The sequence below is a fragment of the Corella eumyota genome, chromosome 3, assembly GCF_963082875.1.
Source record: "Corella eumyota chromosome 3, kaCorEumy4.1, whole genome shotgun sequence".
In the NCBI taxonomy this organism is placed as follows: domain Eukaryota; kingdom Metazoa; phylum Chordata; class Ascidiacea; order Phlebobranchia; family Corellidae; genus Corella; species Corella eumyota.
Window position 1 is genome coordinate 7,730,772 of NC_137492.1, and position 24,253 is coordinate 7,755,024.

The 24,253-nt window shown below is 30.1% G+C and overlaps 3 protein-coding genes across 3 annotated transcripts; 2 read left to right on the top strand and 1 right to left on the bottom strand.

Annotated features, from left to right (window-relative positions):
- The first annotated feature begins 968 nt into the window (after positions 1-968).
- LOC145746327 (uncharacterized) lies at positions 969-3,273 on the top strand. Its single transcript, XM_082564588.1, has one exon. It carries the CDS (start codon positions 1,005-1,007, stop codon positions 3,057-3,059), a length of 2,055 nt encoding a protein of 684 aa, XP_082420714.1. The 5' UTR covers positions 969-1,004; the 3' UTR covers positions 3,060-3,273.
- A 3,084-nt stretch (positions 3,274-6,357) lies between these two features.
- LOC145745193 (uncharacterized) lies at positions 6,358-9,890 on the bottom strand. Its single transcript, XM_082563199.1, has 7 exons — positions 9,225-9,890; positions 9,048-9,081; positions 8,851-8,907; positions 8,258-8,295; positions 8,101-8,176; positions 7,841-7,888; positions 6,358-7,720 (listed from the first exon to the last, which is right to left on the bottom strand). Exons 1-7 carry the CDS (start codon positions 9,756-9,758, stop codon positions 6,960-6,962), a joined length of 1,548 nt encoding a protein of 515 aa, XP_082419325.1. The 5' UTR covers positions 9,759-9,890; the 3' UTR covers positions 6,358-6,959.
- A 10,431-nt stretch (positions 9,891-20,321) lies between these two features.
- LOC145745125 (putative rRNA-processing protein EBP2 homolog) lies at positions 20,322-24,252 on the top strand. Its single transcript, XM_082563120.1, has 8 exons — positions 20,322-20,466; positions 21,443-21,526; positions 21,761-21,869; positions 22,277-22,446; positions 22,933-23,098; positions 23,234-23,324; positions 23,762-23,897; positions 24,093-24,252. The coding sequence occupies exons 1-8, from the start codon at positions 20,368-20,370 to the stop codon at positions 24,156-24,158; spliced, it is 921 nt and encodes a 306-aa protein (XP_082419246.1). The 5' UTR covers positions 20,322-20,367; the 3' UTR covers positions 24,159-24,252.
- The last annotated feature ends 1 nt before the right edge of the window (position 24,253 follows it).

The window sequence follows — 24,253 nt, forward strand, 5'->3', positions numbered from 1 at the left end:
AAAAACTAACATATTCATTTTTTGTAACAACTTTTTAAATTTTTTTTATGTATAATACTTTTTGTCAAATTTTGTTTTGAATATCAGTAAAATATGGTCTTAAACTGACATTTTACGCGGCAATTTCGTTACCGCCCCCCCCGCGTTTTTTGCAGGCCGAACCTTCTGGCCGAAGCTTCTCACGGCCGAAGCTTCTGGCAACCCTTGTGAATGGCTCAGCTTTTTCGTCCGTCCTGACATTTTTATATCAAAACATTCAGAATGTCACGCTAAAAAAACGCACCAAAAATTGTAACTTAAATCTTTATAAATCGTTTGCAATTTAAGTTTAAAAATAACTTTTTTAGAAAATTTTTTAAACGCAAATTTACGTCACTCTAGTAGTAGATTATGACGTAACAATACTAGAAGCACTGGTTTAACATACGGTTTTGCAATGTTTTTTTTTGTGCATTGAATTTTTTTGATGAGTTTCATTTAACTAAAAGTTTATTTTAGTTTAATTTGTATTTATGTTTGCCAAAACACCTAGGCATAACGTTAAAATTGCTTAAAAAACAATCAGACTGTTAAATCTTTACCTGGTGAGCGCAAACGCGATTTTGTTTGGCTAGGTAGGCTAAGCAATATTTTTTTAATAACCAAAGTTTTAATTAAATTACAAGTAAGACATGTCGTAAAATTGAAATTTCAATTCACTGATTATACTATATATATTTTATCGACTTCCCTACAAGGGTAAATGAATAAAAAAAAATGTTATCAACTTTGTAAGTAGGTATTACCTGATATATTATTTTTCTAACTCTACACTTAACTATTCAACTAAAAGTGTTGGTGCAGGTATTCTCTCTAAGTAAGATCCCAACTTTGTAAAGTTACAAAAAAAAACTTTTATTGATATCATTAAAGATATGTTTGATTATGGCTATTCAATTTAATGGTTTTTATTTCTTGTGCAGGTTTTAAATTACGTTTAAGGAACTTTTTTATTTAAACCAATAATGACTCTCCAACCAAGTACCCTTTATCCATTTGTGTACACATTTTTACTTGATTGTAAATTTGAAAATGTAGCAAAAGAATTTAAGAAGGTATCAAAGACAAAAATACCAGATGGCAACCACCCAAAATTGCTTTCAATGTGTGCTCAATGGTTAAAATCTGCTAAAAGCGAGAAACTAGAAACCAAATCTAAGGAACCCGTCAAGCGAAAAAGAAACCCAGACCCGGAAAGCTCAAGTGAGGAATCAAGTGAAGATGAAGAAGTGCTGGTGAAACCAACTTCCATTCAAAATACAAACTCCTCGGAAAGCTCCGAAGATTCTTCTGATGATTCAGATTCATCGGAGGATGAAAAAGTTAAAAAAGTTGTAAAACCAGCTGCAAAGCCTGTTTTTAAGAAGCCCGAAGAAGATACTTCAAGTGAAGAATCTGATTCTGAAACTGAAACTAAAGTTGTAACCAAACCCAAGGTCGCAGCAAAACCAAAACTCGTACAAAAGAAAGAAGACTCTTCCTCTTCTGAAGAAGAGAGCAGTGATTCAGAAGCAGAATCAATCAAAAAAAATAAAATTTCGGAAGTGAAATCAACTCCCAAACCAACAAAGCAAAAAGTAACAAAGATGGAAGTTGACTCTTCAGAAAGTGATGATAGTAGTGATTCAGATGAAGACACTAAGAAAAAGGTTATCAAACCCGCTCCTAAATCAGTGGTGACCAAAAAAGAAGATTCAAGCTCAGAAGAGGAGGATTCAGAATCTGAAACTGAGCTAACTAAAAAACCAGAACCAAAGTCAATGAAAAAAACTAAAGTTAAAACCACCAAAAAAGTAGACCAAAAATCTGTGTCTAAAACCAAGAAAGAGTCAAAAAAAGAAGAATCCTCAAGTGAGGAAGATAGCAGTGAAGATGAATCTGTTACTATTTCAAAAAAAACTTCCAAAGTTGCTGAGACCTCATCAAGTGAAGAGTCAGAAAGCTCTGAGGAAGATGAAAAACTTTCTCCTAAAAAAGCTTCCCTAAAAGTTGTGCCTAAAAAATTATCAGCCTCAAAAAAGAAGGAGTCTTCGTCTGAAGAAGAAAGTGAATCAGGGGAGGAAAAAACTGTTACAAAGGTTGTTGCAGAGAAAAAATCCGGATCATCTTCAGATGAGGAAGATTCAAATGATGAGGAAGAGAAGGTCACTCCTAAGAAAAAAGTTTTAACGAAAAAAGCTTCAAAAAGTTCTTCGAAAGATTCCTCAGATTCTGATGAGAGCTCCGATGAAGAGACTACTCCAGCTCCGAAAAAGAAAGTTGCTCTTGTGGCACCTAAAAAAGTAGAGAGTAGCTCAAGTGAAGAAGTATCTTCAGATGAAAGTGAAAAGAAGACATCGAAAGCAGCAATCCCACCTCCTTCATCTTACGAAACAAATAAAAAGAAACCGGTTGCCGTGGTAAAAAGCCTACAGGTTGCTAAGGAGAGCAGTAGCGATGAAAGTAGTGATGATGATGATGATTCAGACGATGATTCTGCTCCAGGAGTTACAACTCCCGCTCAATCAAGTGCAACAAAAAAGGCAGAATCTAGTTCCTCATCCGAAGAAGATTCAAGTGAGAGCGACGATAAAAATACCAAAGTTTCAACTAAAAAAGCAAAAGCATTGACAAATGGAAATTTGTCTATTATTCAAAGTCCTAAAGCAAATTCCACTCCAAAGCGAAAAGCTCAGAAGCCTGAGAATGCAGAAGAAGAAGCTCCAAAGAAAAAAAAGAAAAAATCTGAAGCAGACACTTCACAAAACGACGAAGCTCATTTAAGTGCAAAGAAGAGGAAGTCGACTCCTAATACTCCATTCCGAAGGATTCGGGAGGAAGATATCGAAGTTAAAACCAAGTTCTCTAACAACTCTTTTGAGTCCAAAAATGATTCGTGGGGTAGGGCAGCATATGATACCTTGAAACACACAAAGGGAAAGAGTTTCAGGCACGAGAAAACAAAGAAGAAAAGAGGAAGTTATAAGGGGGGAAGCATTGATTCAAGCACAGTTAATTCCATTAAGTTTGACAGTGATTAAATGTTGTTTTTGTGGTGACTTTTAATTTCTAAGCAAATAAACCTGGACAACAGTTGAAATATGCATTTATTTTTTTGTTCCAGGAAATTACATTTTTTTAGTTTTTTTTGTTCATTTAAAAACCATGTTAATTTTTTTGTATGTAATCAGTGAAACTTTAATTTAGCATTTAAATTTTGTATGTTCATGTACATTTAAAAGAAAAATGCTTGAACTTTTGAATTTTAAAACAAACAGGTTAAAAAGACCTCGGTACAAGTGTGTTGTAGAACAGCATACAGTGTTATAAAAATCTAGGTATGTTTTCTGTAAAATAATATAATTGTAGTGGGCTGTGTGTTAAAAACTTCTTAATATTAACAACTACTTACTATAAGCTACTACTTTATTAAAAAAGGTACACAAAATCAAATAATTACAAAGCTAATACACTTTGGTTACACATTAAAATAAAAAAGGGTAATTTAATTTACCCACAGATAACTAAATTAATCCCCTATATACGACTTAGTAAAATAAACAAAATTTAACTGTTTTTCACTGCGCATTTTATAACTATTTTTTGGAGTGGAATTTTTTCAACTTGCACGAGGATTCCATTATTTTAAAAATTGGTCAAGTAGTTTTCGAAATGTCAGAATTTTTAGTTAAAATATTGTAAATAGGAAAGTCCCTACCGTCGCGAGTCACGTGACGCACGACGTCATCGTCGTAAGTTCATACGCTGGCAGACATGGGAAATATTCTTATTTTGCCCTTTCTGAGCCGTTTGTTGTACTTTTTTTTAAATTTTTTATGCAAAAAACAACTTAGCATGAACCAATTATTTAAAATAATGGCATCCTTGTGCAAGTTGGAAAAATTCCATCATAGCCTAATTAAAAAAGAAACTTTCCGACCGAACCATTTCTTTAAACAATTTTTGCAGCGCGTGTTTTGGAGAAAGTTGCTCCCTAAAAATGCCTTACGCGGATGTAAAAATGGATTGTGCTTTAACTAATTTGCCTTTGCTATTCCTGACCAAACCTAGATTGTAGCTGAGGTGTCCTAATTCTAATTGCTTATGTAGCCTACCTTACTTTTCTTAGTATTAATTTGATCACGGATAAACTTTTTTATGTTGGAAATAAGTGGTGTAATTGTAAATGCTTCTAAACATTTATTTTCAGCATTAATCACTTATCCAGATTTTTAGTTAAGTTACAACGCATTTTATTAAGAATTTCTAACAAGACAGGATGTAATATCTTTTAATGTAAATTTTTTTTAATGAAATTGCATAGATTATTTAGGGACCATACTAAACTCTTCCATGTGAAACCTGTTCAGCGTCTAGATTTTCTTCTCTATTTATGTTTATTAGAAAAAGTTCTAAATTACGTAAAATAAATTACGAAATTTATGACATTCACAACTTTTTTTGGCCTGCATAAAACCTCACTCAACTAGTACTTTTACTTATTTCTTATTATTATTTCCTTCACTTAATTTTTTTGTAATATTTTGTTAGTTAAAAAAACGTTGGCTTTACAATTAACAAAGGTGTTTAAGCAACCCATGACTAGTATTTTATTTGACTTTTGTCTTTTTATTTTGTGTATTTATATAGAGAGACAGGGTAATTAAGTTTATAAACACGTTTTGACTTTGCTATTGTTCGTTGCGCAGGATTTTTCCTTAGTGTTTTGTCCAAGCGTATTTTCTTTTTGTTTAAAAAAACATTCGTCTCTAAACATGTCTAACTAACATTGTTTGGATATTGACTTTATTAAAAAAGGTTGTGAGGAAACGCTTGATGTTTAAAATTTCGAGCCGAAAAAATTTTAAATAATTATTTCCATTTTTCATCATATAAACTTATTGTTTTCTATTTTACTAAATGCGAAAATAAACCTTAATTTATCAATATGGCAAACCATGGATTAATATTTTTAAAACTAATTATGTGCAAACAGGTATTTTTATTCATTTTCCTTGTCTTGAACTCATTTGTTTGTTATCGTTATAGCCGTTTTTTTTGTATTTATCGTAGTAAAACGGGCAGCGATATGTTAAATTTAAAAAAAGGCAGTGATATGTTAAATTAAGTGTTAAATTGTTTTTAAGTGGCCAAAATATGGAGTCATTCTATTATAGCTAAGTCGGAAATTGCGTCGTATTAGTTATTATTAATTTTATTTTTTTGAGTTTGGCTTAATTAGTTTTGGCATTTTGGTCTATTTATCTAAAGTTGTTTTTTAACGCTGTAAAAAGCTTTCTCAAACGAAACAACATTTACTCTTAAAACAAAATTTATGATATAATAGTCTGCGCTTATATTTTATTTTAATAAAGGTATGTAACTTGACAAACTATTTAGAATTTAAAAAAATTAAATATGTTTAAAAAGACCATTAAAATAAAACAATTATTTTGTTTAAAATAAAAAAAGATTATCCTAAAAATCTTGTTTCCAAACAGAAAAATATTAAACCAGGCAAATAGCAAAAGACAACTGTGATAGTTACGCTACAGTATTTTAGAAGACAAATTTGTTAAGTTGAAAAAATCTTCTTTTTTTTTAATTATAGCCGCGTGGTAAGAAAATTCTTAAAGTAACAACTAAGTTTATCAACAACAAAGTTTAAGAATATATAAAAATTGACAAAAGAAAAATCGATGAATTAAAAAAGCAAATAAACTGAATTAACTACAGTGGTAAAACACACAAAACGAAAATATTTTTTAATTATTTTTTTATAATTAAAATACTAACGCATAAACTATACAACACAGAGCGATAGTATTTACTCCAAGTAATTGATCTTAGAAATTAAAAAAATATTTTATCTCATTTAATAACCCCATTTTTGGCAATTTAAATACGACTAACGTACTTAATATTACAATGACCATCATACGAAACATGTTTTTGTAAGTATAAAGAAGAAACATGTTTTTGTAAGTATAAAGAGCTTCTTCCTGAAAAGGCTTCTCCAGTGCAGGTCTTATCTTTTGCGTCTATATAGTCTATAAATAGTAAACACACCCATGACTGCCTGTTAAAGTAAAAACGTTACTTATTAGTGTCTTGCATTACCAAGTACATTTTGGGTTATTTTTAGCACACCCCTTTTCGTTTTTTATTCCAATACCTGTCTCCCTATTTTTTTCTTTCTTTCTCCCACTTTTTCCTACTTCCTTAGTTTAATTTAATTGCCTCACAACTAGCACAAAATTGTTATAACAAAATCTCCTATTGTAGCTGGTTGGAACATAAGCCTTGAATTTATAAGCAACTACTTTATTAAAATGGCAAATTACACAAAAATTTAAAGCAATATATGTACACTTGCTACAAACTTTAATTGCTTAACCAAACGCAATATATTTTAAACCAGTAATAATACACTTATCACACATTAACATATTACAAGTTAAGCTTGGTATATACAGTAAAACTTTTAAAGAAAATAATTATTTAAAGCATTTAACTAGTAAGGATTGGGGATTAATTAAATTGTAAAGCAATCTAGGTTAAAAACTAAAAAGCAAAAAATATGATTTATAAACCACTTTACTTAACCAAAGTTAAGCACTAAATCGTTTAAATACAAACCAATTGGGTCAACGTCAGAGTTGCCCATAAAAAAATTTGCGATTTATCTTTTTTAGTAAACAAAAATACATGATTTATACAATACAGTTCACACAATAAAACATCAGCATCTACCTTCAATCATAACAAGCAAGCAGCTGCATTAAAATGTAACCAATACATAACGAGCAATAAGCAACTTTAAGAAAAATTACATTACTAAAAAAGTCTTAGTATTTCTATTTTTAATTCACTTTTTGCGAGATTATATAAACAACTGTCAAGTTTTATCCTATTGCGCAAAGAATTAACGGGTAAAATTTCTATTTTTTTGGCTTAATTCTTTTTTCACAAAAAGCAATCTCAATACTATCTGTGTAGAGATTATTTGTAAATATTTTCAGCGCTTTCTTAAAATTTAATTGTGATTCGTCTTTACTGCCATGTTCACCCTGTAGTAAGCCTAATTTATAGAGGAGTTCACCTAATTCTACTCGACCACCTGTACTTTCTCTGTAAGCTTCAATCTGATCCTCAATTAAGTTTTGCATAACTCGTGACATATTTGAGTTTAATAATAATTTTAAACAACGGTTCTCCATTTCGAAAATGCAATTAACATCCTTCTCACTTTTTGTACGCATTTTGGTTAAAATATGATTTATAATCGGCACAAAATACTTGTCAATAAACCCTGCTTTTTTTCCTAGAACATATATTCTAGAAGCAAAACGAATGGTGTCCCTCTGTAATGTAAAATAATAATCTAAAAAACTGTTGACGCATGTAATAAAGTCTTTTGGCTTACTCATTGCCAATTTAATTTCAAAAAAAAGAACATTTCGTGTTAATCTTTTACTAGATTCGATGTAGCCTGTTAAGTCATCATCACTTATAACAGCATGCTTGTTAAGGATTACCACGATTTCTGACTTTAAACCTAAGGCTTGACTGTACTTGTTTGTTTTCATGCACACGCACCAGAAATTTACCAAGATAGTTAAGTAATTGATGAAAGGTCCAAATTCATAGCGCCCTGTGAGATCTATATATTCATCCGATACGTCACAGTCAGAATTCGAGTCTAGAAAAATTAAAAGAACCAAACCTTTGTTTTTATTGAAAATAAAAAGCTTTCATAAAAATTATTGATTATATTTTAATATAATATTTTTTCTTTAATAAAAAAGAATTTAATATTTACCACCAATGATTAACTTGAGGTCATCCTTGTACATTCTTTTTCTTGCGACTATACAAAACATAATTGGTGAAATATTTATACTAAAAATAGATTATAAAATATTTATTTTGACAAAAAGGTGTTGCAAATTAACAGGATAAAAATAAAAATTAGGTGTAAAAATTTTTTTGGAAGTAAGTACAAAATAAGTAAAATTTAAATAACCAGGCTATATTGGTTCCCTTTATTTTAGAGATATTAATTAAAACAGATATATTTACCTTTTTGGTCGTGTTGCAATGTTTCAGAAATTTTTCTTTTTTTAGCTGAAAGTTCTTTTTCTTGTGGACTTAAAATCTACGAATAACTTTAAAATGTTAGATAGCAATATTTCAACAAAAGAACTTTTACAAAAATTTAAATTTTAAATAAATATACCTTTTCTTTTTTCTTAATCTCTGTTTTGGTTGGAGGCTCTAAAAAAGGTTATAAAATATAAAATAAAGTTATCAACTAAATTTTTTTTTTAAATAATGAATTACCTAAAATGTGTTAAAATTGTTTATATTTTAAAGTTTTGTGCTTTTTTAATTATATATTTACTTGAGTCCGGATCGTTTTTTTATGCCAAAAGTGTCCTTATTAAAGCGTTATGTTACTGATTTTTGCATTTTTGTAAGTGACGTATACAGCACGTTAGTATGGTTGACAATGAATCACAAAATGGCTTTATAACCTTTAAAAAATGTCTGTGGTACTAAAAATTTAATTTTCTAAAATACTGGAAAATGATTAACACAAAAAAAAGTACCAAGTAGCGTAACGTGTAAATAATATAAACAAAACTGTGATTTTTCTTTCTTTAAACGCTTAATGTTTTGAAACATCTTAATGTCGAGATCACACAGCAAGGTTTGTGATAAAAAGATTACGCGGCGTATGAAAATTCCATTTAAATATTAAGAACATTAATTTAAAATAAAAACGTTAACAAATATTGTGGATAACCCCATTAAATGCTGTTAAGTTACCTTTTTCTAAAAAATCCTTCTTTACTTCTATAAATGGTGGTTTTTGCTCCTTGTCTTCTGTAAATCATAAAAAAAATTTAAAAATTAAAAATGTTATTGTTCCTCCTAGTTTATTTATTTGGTTTAACAACAATTTAGGTTATACCACAACGGAATATATTAATAATATTATTGCTGCAATACTATTTTCAACTTACTTTCTAATTGAACAGTAGCCAAAGTTGGTTTAACCTAAAAATAAACATAAAATTATGGGCATTACAAAAATATTAAAAACATTTAAAAGGGCTAAAATGGATAAAATTAATCTTGTTTATTTTTTAAATATAAGTTTAACCCCTAACAAAACAACAATAATTTCGTTATATTTTTACCTCACGAAAAACATTTTCAACTGTGGCATTTTGTCTCATTGTCTCATAGTCGTCATTGACACTCAGAATGTTAAAATCTGTCAAACATATGGAATCGAATCTTCCAAAGTCATCTGGATATTCATTAAAGGCGTTTAATCTCTTTAACATTTCTCCTGATTGGTAATCTTTTATCAGTTGATCTGCCGAGTCGGAATCTTTGGCAATAATTTCGACTTTAAGAGATCCGTTTGCAACCTTGTTAATGATAGCTTCAGTATTACCACGAATAGCGTGAATAACATTAAGACAAAATTGTTCTTTGTTTTTACTAAGACACCACGTTGCGCCTATTCCGACTGTGATCGCACCAGCAAATAAGTAACCAATATTATCAGCTGCCCTTCCCGAAAGAAAAAAATTTAGGCGAGTAGGAATTTGGCGAAGACTAGAAACGTTTACTCTGTTTGGATTTGCCTCGCCAAGCCCATGTTGTTCAGGAACTTGAGTTTGGCCTTCATTTTGATTATTATTTTGATCATCTTCTCGATTCATAGTATTAGGTAGTTAAAAATTTTCAACTATACGCAGTAATTTAATTAGACTAAAACCACACTAGATTAGACTGAGCATAGTAGATTATTTGTTATAAAAAACTTTGCGTTTGTTATTTAAGTATTGCTTTTCTGTAACTATAAAAACAAAGTCATAAACGACAAGATTAATAAGTAACAACATAGAAAATAAATTGCCAAGCGCTGCCTGTTGAAACTATTTTTTCGCTTGTTCAGGACTTTCAAATTAAATATTTGTTTAAGTTTATTGTGTAGTACTTTGTTTAGTATAGATAATGATTAAACCTAAACTCGTACAAAAAAAAAAAGACTCCTCTTCTTCTGAAGAAGAGAGCAGTAATTCAGATGCAGAATCAATCAAAACAAATGAAATTTCGAAAGTGAAATCAACTCCCAAACTTACAAAGCAAAAAGTAACAAAGATGGAAGTTGACTCTTCAGATAGTGATGATAGTAGTGATTCAGATGAAGACACAATAAAAAAGTTAATAAACCCGCTCCTAAACCAGTGGTGACCAAAAAAGAAGATTCAAGCCTAGAAGAGTAGGATTCAGAATCTGAAACTGAGCTAACTAAAAAAACAAAACCAAAGTCAATGAAAAAAACTAAAGTTAAAACCACCAAAAAAGTAGACCAAAAATCTGTATCTAAAACCAAGAAAGAGGCAAAAAAGAAGATTCCTCAAGTAAGGAAGATAGCAGTGAAGATGAATCTGTTACTATTTGAAAAAAAAACTGTCATTGCTTCAAAGAAAACTTCCAAAATTGCTGAGACATCATCAAGTGAAGAGTCAGAAAGCTCTGAGGAAAATAAAAAACTTTCTCCTAAAAAAGCTTCCCTAAAATTTGCATCCAAAGTTGTGCCTAAAAAATTATCAGCCTCAAAAAAGAAGGAGTCTTAGTCTGAAGAAAAAGTGAATCAGGGAGGAAAAAACTGATACAAAGGTTGTTGCAAAGAAAAAGTCCGGATCATCTTCAGATGAGGAAGATTCAAGTGATGAAGAAGAGAAGGTCACTCCTAAGAAAAAAGTTTTAACGAAAAAAGCTTCAAAAAATTCTTCGAAAAATTCCTCAGATTCTGATGAGAGCTCCGGTAAAGAGACGACTTTAGCTCCGAAAAAGAAAGTTGCTCTTGTGGCACCTAAAAGTAGAGAGTAGCTCAAGTGAAGAAGTATCTTTAGATGAAAGTGAAAAGAAGACATCGAAAGCAGCAATCCCACCTCCCTCATCTTACGAAACAAATAAAAAGAAACCGGTTGCCGTGGTTAAAAGCTTACAGGTTGCTAAGGAGAGCAGTAGCGATAAAAGTAGTGATGATGATGATGATTCAGACGATGATTCTGCTCCAGCAGTTACAACTCCCGCTTAATCAAGTGCAACATCTAGTTCCTCATCCAAAGAAGATTCAAGTAAGAGCGACGATAAAAATACTAAAGTTTCAACTAAAAAAGCAAAAGCATTGACAAACGGAAATTTGTCTATTATTCAAAGTCCTAAAGCAAATTCCACTCCGAAGCGAAAAGCTCAGAAACCTAAGAACACAGAAGAAGAAGCTCCAAAGAAAAAACAGAAAAAATCTGAATCAAATACTTAATGACGAAGCTCCTTTAAGCGCAAAGAAGAGGAAGTCGACTCCTAATACTTCATTCCGAAGGGTTCTGGAGGAAGATATCGAAGTTAAAACCAAGTTCTCTAACAACTCTTTTGAGTCCAAAAATGATTCATGGGGTAAGGCAGCATATGATACTTTAAAACACACAAAGGGAAAGAGTTTCAGGCATGAGAAAACAAAGAAGAAAAGAGGAAGTTATAAGGGGGGAAGCATTGATTCAAGCACAGTTAATTTCATCTAATACACTTTGGTTACACATTAAAATAGAAAAGGGTGATCTAATTAACCCACAAATAACTAAATTAATTCCCTATATACGTCTTAGTAAATAAACAAAAATTTATCTGTTTTTCACTGCGCATTTTAAAACTATTTTTTGAATTGGAATTTATTCAACTTGCACGAGGATTCCATTATTTTAAAATTTGGTCAAGTAGTTTTCGAAATGTCATTATTTTCAGTTAAAAATATTGTAAATAGGGAAAGTCCCTACCGCCGCGAGTCACGTGACGCACGACGTCATCGTCGTAAGTTCATACGCTGGCAGACGTAGAAAAATATTCCTATTTTGCCCTTTCTGAGCCGTTTGTTTTACTTTTTTTAAATTTTATTGCAAAAAACAACTTATCATGAATTAATTTTTAAAATAATGGTATCCTTGTGCAAGTTGGAAAATTTTCAACATAGCCTAATTAAAAAAGAAACTCTGCGAGCGAACCATCTCTTTAAACAATTTTTGCAGCGCGTGTTTTGGAGAAAGTTGCTCCCTAAAAATGCCTTACGCGGATGTAAAAATGGATTGTGCTTTAACTAATTTGCCTTTTCTATTCCTGACCAAACCTAGATTGTAGCTGAGGTGTCTTAATTCTAATTGCTCATGTAGCCTACCTTACTTTTCTTAGTATTAATTTGATCACGGATAAACTTTTTTAAGTTGGAAATAAGTGGTGTTATTGTAAATGTTTCTAAACATTTATTTTCACCATTAATGCACTTATCAAGATTTTTAGTTAAGTTACAACGCATTTTGTTTTAAATTTCTAACAAGACAGGATGTAATATCTTTTAATGTTAATTTTTTTTAATGAAATTGCATAAATTATTTAGGGACCATACTAAACTCTTCCATGTGAAACCTGTTCAGACAGCGTCTAGATTTTCTTCTCTATTCATGTTAATTAGAAAAAGTTCTAAATTGCGTAAAATAAATTACAAAAATTAATGACATTCACAACTCTTTTTGGCCTGCTTAAAACCTCACTCAACTAGTACTTTAACTTATTTTTTTATTATTATTTCCTTTACTTAATTTTTTTGTAATATTTTGTTAGTTAAAAAAACGTTGGCTTTACAATTAACAAAGGTGTTTAAGTAACCCATGACTACCTTTTTATATTTGTTATATTGTGAGTATTTTATTTGACTTTTGTCTTTTTATTTTGTGTATTTATATAGAGAGACAGGGTCATTAAGTTTATAAAAACGTTTTGACTTTGCTATTGTTCGTTGCGCAGGATTTTTCCTTAGTGTTTTGTCCAAGCGTATTTTCTTTTTGTTTAAAAAAACATTCGTCTCCAAACATGTCTAACTAACATTGTTTGGATATTGACTTTATTAAAAAGGTTGTGAGGAAACGCTTGATGTTTAAAATTTCGAGCCGAAAAAATTTTCAAATAATTATTTCCATTTTTCATCATATAAACTTATTGTTTTCTATTTTACTAAATGCGAAAATAAACCTTAATTTATCAATATGGCAAACCATGAATTAATATTTTTAAAACTAATTATGTGCAAACAGGTATTTTTATTCATTTTCGTTGACTTGAACTTATTTGTTTGTTATCGTTAAAGCCGTTTTCTTTTTTGTATTTATCGTAGTAAAACGGGCAGTGATATGTTAAATTAAAAAAAAGGCAGTGATATGTTAAATTAAGTGTTAAATTGTTTTTAAGTGGCCAAAATATGGAGTCATTCTACTATAGTTAAGTCGGAAATTGCATCGTATTAGTTATCATTAATTTTATTTTTTTGAGTTTGGCTTAATTTGTTTTGGTATTTTAGTCGATTTATCTAAAGTTGTTGTTTTTTCAACGCTGTAAAAAGCTTTACCAAACGAAACAACATTTACTCTTAAAACAAAAATTATGATATTATAGTCCGCTTATATTTTATTTCAGTAAACCCAGTTAAAAATTTAGACTTGGCATTAGCCCGGCCCATGCTAGGCATTTGTTGCCGTGATTGTCTATGCTAGGCCCTAGTGTGGCATTTGGTCGGGTTCCCGATCATCGCAATACCTGCTATACGCCACACATGGGCCATACTCGGGAATTCGGTATAATGCAACCATCGCACGTTTGAGTGTTAGCGACGCATGGGCCATACTCGGCAGTTCGGGTATAATGCAACCATCGCACGTTCGAGTGTTAGCGACGCATGGGCCATACTCGGCAATTCGGGTATAATGCGATTATCGCACGTTCGAGTGTTAGCGACGCATGGGCCATACTTGGCAGTTTAGGTATAATGCGACCATCGCGCGTTCGAGTGTTAGCCAGACATGGCCGGATATGGTATCTGGTCGTTTCTTCTGCTATAAATCGCCTATTATACATCGTTACTGAACTGCCTACTAAGTTCTTAATGGACCATTGTGGGTTAAACTGGTGAAGGACAACAATTCAATGTATATTTCTAAAACTTATAAATGTTTTAAGTGATTTGCAGGGGTCGTTGTTAAAAAACAGCTATCAAATGTACAATTTACAAATTTAAATTGAGTTTTTTGTTTAAATTTTTAATTTCAGATAATTAATATGCAGATTTTTGACAATTAGTAATGCAAATATCCCCTTTTAAAAGCTTACAAATTTAAGATTGCGTAAAATATTTCACCATCTTACGTAATTTAAGAGATAAGGGAGTCAAGCTGTGTTTTTATTTTTCCGTTTTTTTGTTTGCGCGCTAAGTTTGCGCTCTAGTTTAAAATCGTTTAAAAATAGCAGGACTAAAAGTCGGTTTATAGAATATTAGTATATATATAATTTCTTATTTCTTAATAATTTACAAGAAGGATCATCAATAGGCTATTAAAAATTATTAGGAATATTTTTGGATTTAAAACATTGGTATGTCTGAATATACGTTTAGTCAACTAAAAGAAGACAACCAATCAAAAACCTTTAACCTACAATACGACAAAGCACTAAAGCAACCAGCATCTTACAGACTTAAGGGACTTATAATTTTCAACAAAGGTAAAAAATACTGAAAGTTATAAATGCTACAACTGTAAAATAAATATTTAAGTGAAAATTAACATCATTAAACTACTAACAAAAACGGGACTATTTATCATATACAAGAACTACATAACAGGAGAATTTTATCTGTTTAATGTTAACGAATTTTTTATTTAGCTCCTGAAGATTAAATTACCGAAAGAAATGTAGTGGGATTTATATGTTATTCCAGACTGCAGATCATTACCATGAACAACAATTTCAGTGCGATAGTTAATTTACCGCATGTTACAATGAACTTAAGTTTTTTGTTTATGTATTATACATGATCACTTTGATTTTTTATCTATTATTGACAATTATGTTGTTCTGTGTATTGTTGACGCCATACTACATAAATTCAATAAATTGTTTAAATTTTATATTACTTGTGATTTATTTTTTGTGCACTCAACTGTAAGCTGACGCCAATATTACGCAATCAAACTAGCGTTGCCTGGCAACACCTAGGAAAAGCGGCAGTGAGCCTAGCATAATAGTAGTATAACCAAGCGTGGCCCATGCTGGATTCTGTGCTAGGCCCGTGCACGGGCAATCCTGCATGGGCCAAGCTCGCATAATCGAGCACGGCCGATGTAACATTCCCATGCAAGGCAGAACCATGGGCCAAGCTGGATAATCGTGCATGGCCCTAGCATAATCGGGCTTGCGCCGATGGTCGGCCGAGTTAAATTTTTTTGACTAGGAAGGTTTGTAACTTGACAAACTATTTAGAATAAAAAAATTAAATATGTTTAAAAAGACCATTCTACTAAAACAATTATTTTGTTTAAAATAAAAAAAGATTATCCTAAAAATCTTATTTCCAAACAAAAAAATATTTAATCAGGCAAATAGCAAAAGTCGAAACACAGTTAAGAACAACTGTGATAGTTACGCTACAGTATTTTAAAAAGAAAAATATGTTATTTTTAAAAATTGGACAAAAGAAAAATCGATGAATTGAAAAGGCAAACAAATTCAATTAACTACAGTGGAGAAACACAAAAAACGAAAAAATTTTTTAAACCTTTTTCGTAATATAATACTAACGCATAAACCATACAATACAAAGCGATAGTATTTACTTCAAGTAATTAGTCTTAGAAATTAAAAAAATATCTTATCTCATTTAAAAAGTCTATTTTTGGCAATTTAAATACGACTAACGTACTTAATATTACAATGACCATCATACAATCAAATAACAATTTAATATCAGCTTGAACTTTTATTTAAAAAAACATGTTTTGTAAGTATTAAGAGCTTCTTCCTGAAAAGGCTTCTCCAGTGCGGGTGAAGTCTTATCTTTTGCGTATAGTCAATAAATATTAAACACATTACCCATGACTGCTTGTTAAATTAAAAACGTTACTTATTAATGTCTTGCATCACCAACTTTAGATTGGGTTATTTATAGCACACCCCTTTTTATTTTTCCTCCAATAAAGGTCTTCGTTATATTACTCTCTCTTTCTTTCTCCCCATTTTCCCACTTTCTCGGTTTAATTTAGTTGCTTCACAACTAGCACAAAATTGTAATAACAAAATCTCTCATTGTAGCTGGTTAAAACATACGCCTTAAATTAATAAGCAAATACTTTATTAAGATGGCAAATTACACAAGAGCATTTACAGCAATAAATGTACACTTGCTACGAGCTTTAATTGCTTAACTAAACGCAATATATATTAAATCAGTAATAAAATAATACACTTATCACACATAAACATAATACGACTAAAGCTTGGTATATACAGTAAAACTTTAAAGAAAATAATTACATAAAGCATTTAAAGCATTTAACTATTTGGGATTAATTAAATTGTAAGGCAATTTAGGTTAAAAAATTAAAAAGCAAAAAATATGATTTATAAACCAAAGTTAAACACTAAAATCGTTTAAATACAAACCAATTGGGTCAACGTCAGAGTTGCCCATAAAAAAATTTGCGACTTATCTTTTTTAGTAAACAAAAATCCTTTACATGATTTATACAATACAGTACACAAAATAAAACATTAGTATCATACCTTAAATCATAAGAAGCGAGCAGCCGCATTAAAATAAATTAAATACATAACGAACAATAGGCAACTTCAAGAAAAATTACACTACTAAATAAAAAAAGTCTTAGTATTTTTATTTTTAATTCACTTTTTGCGAAATTATATACACACAACTGTTAAATATTATCCTATTGCGCAGAGAATTAATGGGTAAAATTTTTATTCTTTTGGCTGAATTCTTTTTTCACAAAGCGCAATCTCAATACTATCTGTGAAGAGATTATATGTAAATATCTCCAGGGCTTCCTTAAAGTGTAATTTTGATTCGTCTTTACTGCCTTTTTTGTCCTTTATTAAACCTAATTTATATAGAAGTTGGCCTAATTCTACTCGGTCACTTGTACTTTCTCTGATATCTTCAATTTGATCTTCAATTAAGTTTTGCAAACCTCTTAACATTTTTGAGTCTGATAATGTCACTAAACAACGGTTCTCCATTTCGAAAATAGAAGTAACATCTTTCTTACTTTTTGTACGCATTTCAGTTAAAATCTGACTCATAACCGGCACAAAATACTTGTTAATAAAAGTTGTTTTTGTTCCTAGAACACAATTATAAATACTAGTATTCATAAAGTTCATTTCCATTTTAAAATAATATCGTAATAAACTTTCAACGCATGTAATAAAGTATTCTGGCTTACTCATTGCCAATTTAATTTCAAAAAAAAGAACATTTCGTTTTAATTTTTTACTAGACTCGATGTAGCTTGTTAAGTCATCAGTACTCACAACAGCATGCTCGCTAAAGATTGACACGATTTCTGACTTTAAATTTAAGGCTTGACTGAAGTTTTTTGTCTCTATGCACGACCACCAGAAATCTACCAAGATATTTAAGTAGTTGATAAAAGGTCCAAATGCATAGCGCTTTGTGAGATCTATGTATTCATCCGAGAAATCACAATCAGAATCCAAGTCTAGAAAAGTTAACTGTGTTGTTTTTATTGCCAAAAACATTTATATAAAGAACCCAACTTTTTGTCCTTATGGAATATAAAACGTTATTAAGGAGTAAATTTATATTTTAATATAATTTTTTTTACTTCAATAACAATAATTTATTATTTACCACCAATGATTAGCTTGAGGTCATCCCTGTGAATTCTTTTTCTTGTGACTATACAAAACATCATTGTTAAAATATTTATTTTAACTAATAGGTTTTGCAAATTACCAAGGTAAATATAAAAATCAGGTGTAAATGTTTTTGTAAGTATTTACAAAATTAGTAAAATTTAAATAACCAGTCTACATTGGTCCCCATTATTTGATAGATATTAATTAAAATAGATATATTTACCTTTTTGGTCATGTTGCAATGTTTCAGAAATTTTTCTTTTTTTGGCTAAAAGTTCTTTTTCTGGTGGACTTAGAATCTACAAATGATTTTAAAATGTTAGGTAGCCGACAATTTAAAAAAAGGGTTTAGAAAAATTCAAAGTAAATTAAATTAACTATAAGTAAAAATCATAAGGCTATAAAAATTTTTTCAAAATATACCTTTTCTTTTTTCTCAAACCCTGTTTTGCTTTGATGCTCTGTAGAAAAGTTGAAAAATTAAGATAATAATATCAACTAAGATTTATTAAAAAATAATTTATTAGCTGAAAATGTGTACATATAGCAAAAGAGTTTATATTTTAAAGTTTTGTGTTTCTTTTTAATTATATATTTACTTGGGCCAGGCTCGTATTTTAGGCCAAAAGGCTCCTCCTTAATTTTAATTACAGAAGTTGTCTTCTGTTCCTTTTTGCCTATAAATAAAATTAGGTTGTTTGCCAAAATTTGATTAACTATTTAAACTAACTTAAGGCTGACAAGTTACCTTTTAATAAAGGGTATTTCCTTATATACACAACTATAACAATTTTCGCTTTTTATTCTCTACAAATGTTAAACATAATTTTACAATTTAGTTCGTTGTTATAGTTTGTTTACTGGTTTAAACAACAACCAAGTTTATAAATTAAACATAATTAGTTTGCTATTAACTTACCTTCTATTTTCTCAACAACAGTCTCTCCAGTTCGCTTAAATTAAAAATATACAAAATTATTAGAAAAAATCATGAATTTAACAATAAGGTTGTGTTGGTCAGTTAAACCGAATCGTGTTGTTTTTAATGTAAAAGTTAAGTTGTTTTAAATTTTATTTAAGACATTGAATTTTGTTGGACTAACCTTCTGAAAGATATTTTTTGCAGTAGCATTATGCCTAAATTTCTTGTAATCATCATTTTTACTAAGAATGTTGAAATCTGTTAAGCAAATAGAATCGAATCTTCCAATATCTTCAGGATATTGATCAAAGGCGTTCAACCTTTTCAACATTTTTCCGGATTGGTAATCTTTTATCAGTTGATCTGCTGAGTTGGAATCTTTGGAAATAATTTCGACTTTAAGAGATCCGTTTGCGACCTTGTTAACAATAGCTTCGGTATTACCAGTTAATGCATGTATAATGTTTAGGCAAAACTGTTCTTTATTGTTACTTTTATGCAAACTGTAGGCAAATCCAGCTATTGTGGCACCAGTAACTAGATAAGCAATATTATCAGCTGCCCTTCCTGAAAGCAAAAATCTAAGACGTACAGGAGTTCTAAGCAAACGTAAAATTATGTTTTCTTCGTTTGGTTCGTTTTCGTCTTGTGCCTCGCCACGCCCATGTTGTTCAGCATCTAGATTTGCTTCCCTATCCATTGAGTTGTTAACACAATTAATGATAACCTAATAAAACTTAATATAAAAAGTGAAGTTAAAAGAAGTTATAAGCTTATTAAATTTAAAAACTTTTTAAAAAATTAGCCATTGTATTTTTTAAACTATTTTTCCTCCTAACTGTACTAGTATTGGGACATATAAACGACTAGGTTAATAATTGCTAAAAAAATTTGCCGGTTGAAACTGCTTATTCGTTTGTTTAGGTTGTTTAACTTAAATATTTGCATTTTTTGTTTTACCTAAAGCATAGCCCATAATTACTTACGTGGACTATGTCCATTTTTTATGTCAACGATTAACAATAAAAATAATAATAATCATAAACATTTTAGTAAAACCGATTTTTATCCTGTTAATAAAGTACGTTTTTAAATAAGTTATTTGCTTGATTAAAGATCGAGGACAATTCGTTTGATAATATGAAGTGTTACGCACTAGCGCGCATAACTATTAGCACGTTTTTATGTTTAGAAATGTGTATAGCATGGCGTAGTCAAACAACTAAGAGCTTGGATATTAAAGCAGTCGATTGGCCTATGCTTATTACCCTTCAAGTGGACTAAGGCTAGCTAAAGGGGCTCTATTAGCGCGTCCGCCAAGTTTGTAACTGCGGAACGGGCGAAATTTTTATTACCTTACTTACCCTAATCTTCTCTTGTGAAAACCGCTCTTTTCGCATTAAATTTAGTACTAGTTGTTTAAACCGGTGAACGACGCTTTTAGAGCTTAAATCTAACATGTAGACCATACATTAATATTAATTTATAAGTTGTATATATCGTGTTTGTTTGTATTGATCGTTAGTCATTAGCAGCCAAGTTTTATGATTATTACTCCTTTTCTGCTTTTAGTAGAGTGATTTTTCATATAAAAAATAATTTGTTTATTAAATTTCACAATAATGATTGAAGAGGAATATTCCGGAAGCGAGGATGATGTGGAGGAGTTGCATGTTCCTCGATTAAATGATGAGGAGGAGGAAGGAGACTCTGACAGAGAAGTAAGATATACACAAAGTTAAAATTACTAATTTACAGTATCTGCTTATTTGTCTATTAGTACTTATCTATTTAACAAATGTAAAACCTGTTTTCGAGGATTTTATTTTTATAAGCCAAGCCTTTAGTTTAAGCTGTTAACCAGTCTGGAAAAGAGGGCAAAAAAAATTGCGCACATGCAATACCGACACCTTGTGTTAGCATATTTAAGTCAAATTTATGTAAAACATGCAAACATAAATCGCACGTGCTCGCGTAAATCAAAAATTTTGGTACGCGTGCATGCGTGGTTACACCATTTTTACGCTTGCACGCACGAGATCACATCGAAAACCACCCTACTTTCCAAACTGGGCTGTTAAGGGGACTTTAGCTTAAACTTTGCATCATGTTCATCACAGTCATATCTAATGCTTGCCTCATCTAATTTCTAAAATGTAAAACTTGTTGTCCTGTTTTTTCCTTTGTATCATTGTATTTTAGTTGCTTCAAGTCTTTTATTATTCAATGACAGTGTAACATTTTTCTTAAGATTTAAAAGGTATTTATAAGTTGTTTTAGTTTTCTACTGCCACATTTTTAAGAATAAATTTTTGTAGAACTTCAAAAAAATCCCCTTAACATTAAAACTTACTTAATAACTGATCCTACTAATTAATACACAGGCAGGGCAACTAAGTGCATTTTCCAGAATAGAGTTAGGGCTGGGATTAATAACAAGTTTTCATTTTTGATATTTGAATTTTTTATTAAATTACAGTAACCCCCAGTAAACAGTCAACACATAAATTGTCACTTTCTGTGTGGTCCTGTGCAGTCCTATGCAGTTCTGTGTGGTAATTACTAGGACCCCATATTAACTGTAACTCTAAGAATATATTATATTCCCTGCATTATAAAGTTAAAAAGAAAAGATGTATATATATATTTATTATGTTATTGCCTTTTTTAAATTTTTATTTGTCATTGTTTTTTTAGTTGCAAGTTGCATTTCAATCTGGTTTATTGAAAAAGCGAATGGTTCGGCCAATCACAGCTCCCTATCCTATTATTAATAATAAGGTAAATGTTTTACAATAACAAGTAAAGCTTTTATTAGGTTATAAGGTTTATAAAAAAAATAGGTTTATAAAAAAGGGTTTAAAAAAAATTATATATACATTAATGGAGATATTTGGCAGTTTATTATTAATAATATCTAATTTGTTTTTTTTACAAGTGTATATTTATGGTTTGTAAAAAATAGGATGTATTAGATTAATTTTTTACAGTAACATGTTGAAGTATTCTTTTTAGGAAGGCCTATTACAAAAGTTGGAAGAAATAAGTCAGAGTGAGTTAGAATGGGCGGAAAGGCTTGATGTTACAATTGATGTTACTGAACTTAATAAGGAAAATAATGAGGGTAATTTTTTCCACAAAATGTTGAATTTTTGTGAAAGTTGAATATAACAAATTTAAATATATTTGTAATTGTAATCTAAATTATATCTTCGGATCAAATGTACTGTCAAGTTTCTCAGACTAACTCTCATACCTTATGGTTCTTGTATATTCTCTCTCATACTTTACATTCTTTCTATAACTAATTCTCTTTTTTAGTTTACAACCTTTTCTAATTCTCTCTCATACTTTATAGTCCAATTTTTTTTCGAAGTATCGTAAAGCACAAGTGATTTAAATATTTTATATGCAGTTATTGTACACGAGTTTTAAATTTATTTAACTATATTTATCTTCAAATCTTTTTTTTACATAAATATATAAAATTTTTAAGGCTAACTTTTTACATATATATATAATTTTTTTAAGGTCCTGAAATAGATGTTCACAATGATTTTAAAAGGGAAATCTCCTTTTATGAGCAAGCGAAATCAGCTGTTATAATTGGAATAAATAAGTTACATGACGCAGGAATTAAAACTGAAAGACCCGATGATTTTTTCTGTGAAATGGCCAAAAAAGATGAACACATGAAAAAGGTAAATTGTTAAAATATTTATAATTTTTACACCTTAAAAATATTTTTTCACACTACTATAAACAAAAATAAAAATACATGTTGCTTGCTTAATAACAAAATATTTTCAATTTTTTTTTCTTTATATGTGGTACCTATAAAATATACAGGATCGAATAGATCGACTTTTTTTTAAATAGGTGAAGGTCAAGGTTAGGGTTTATTTTATGCAATCCATTCTCTTCATTCGATAACCATCTGATTTACATTTGATTCATTCTGTCCATTATACTCATTCGATAACTACGTGATATACGTTTGATCCATTAGATATATATTCATTTGATCCATTTGATATACATTCAATCCTGTATAGTTTATAGGTACCCCTTTATACGTAATACTTGGTGGCCCTACAGTCCATTATTGTTGTAATATGTTAGACATTCATATATTGTCCACTTAGCTTCATTATATACAGATATCAACATGTTGTTTTGTTATTAAGGTTCGATCCAAACTGTTGTCCATCCAAAAACGAAGAAGTAACATCGAAAAGAATGTAAAGAATATGAAGTTAAAGAAATATGGAAAGAAGGTGCAACAAGCTGTTCAACTTGAACGACAGAAAAAGAAAAGAGAAATGTTAAACAGTGTCAAAAAATTTAAAAAAGGTTTAAAATTTGTAATTTATATTACTGGCAGACGACATTTGTATTATTTGCTTTTTATAAAATTTGGCAATTGGTACTGTTTAAGTTCCTCATTCAGCCAATAAATTATAACCACCAAACAATTTAAATTTTTAGGTAAAACCGACAAACTTGATTTTCTTGATGATAGTAATGAGAAAGGATTAGGAAGAAAACAATCTCAACTACAAAAGTTGCAACAAGCTCAGTAAGTTAAAAATATTTCACCATTTTATTTTAACATAGTATTTATTTTACAGTGTATTTGACATAGTTTTAGTAAAAGTATTTTGAAAAAATGGCAGTGTGGTGCAGTGGTTGAACCCTGTGTTTGATCCCCACCGCTTTGATGCCGTAGCACTCTTGAGTAAGGTGCTAAAAACAACTTGAACTTGTGCGGGCCAACACTTAATCAGCAGTTTAATTATCAAGCAATTATAATCTATAATATTCAAAACTGCCAAAGGCAACTTCAGACTGGGTCGGGATTAAATAATGTTACTTTTTGTTTGGGTTTTGAAGTCAATTTTTACATCGAGGATAAATAAATATGGAAAAAAACATATATAATATAATCTAATAACTAGTTTTAGCATACATACTAAATTAAGTTTTGGGTAAAAACTATTTCTTATTTTTTTATAGAAAAACAAACCCAAAAAGATCATATCGCGATAAAAAATTTGGTTTCGGTGGTCGGAAAAAGGGAATGAAATCAAATTCAAGGGAAAGTTCCAGCAATGTGTCAGGTTTTAAAAAAAATGTTCATAGCAATAAAAAGGTAAGAACTTCATCTTAAAAAGGTTATGACTTAAAATTTTCATCATTTTTTGAAGAAATTTATTTAGTAGTATAAATGTGATTGACTAAAAACTTATTCCTTAATAAAATGTGCTATTATTATAGTATTGTTAATGGTTCTCCTGATTTCACTATTATTTCGGGTATTAACTCATCTTTTTATATATATTAACAGCAAACCAAGACTAACAATAAAAGACCTGGCAAAAACAAGAGAGTAAAAACAAAGTCGAAACAATAGAAAATCTTTTTTTTTTCATCAACATCTCAACTTTTTTGTATGTTTCTATCCTTAGCTTTTATGTCAGAATGACAATAAAACTGCCAGAACTTGGG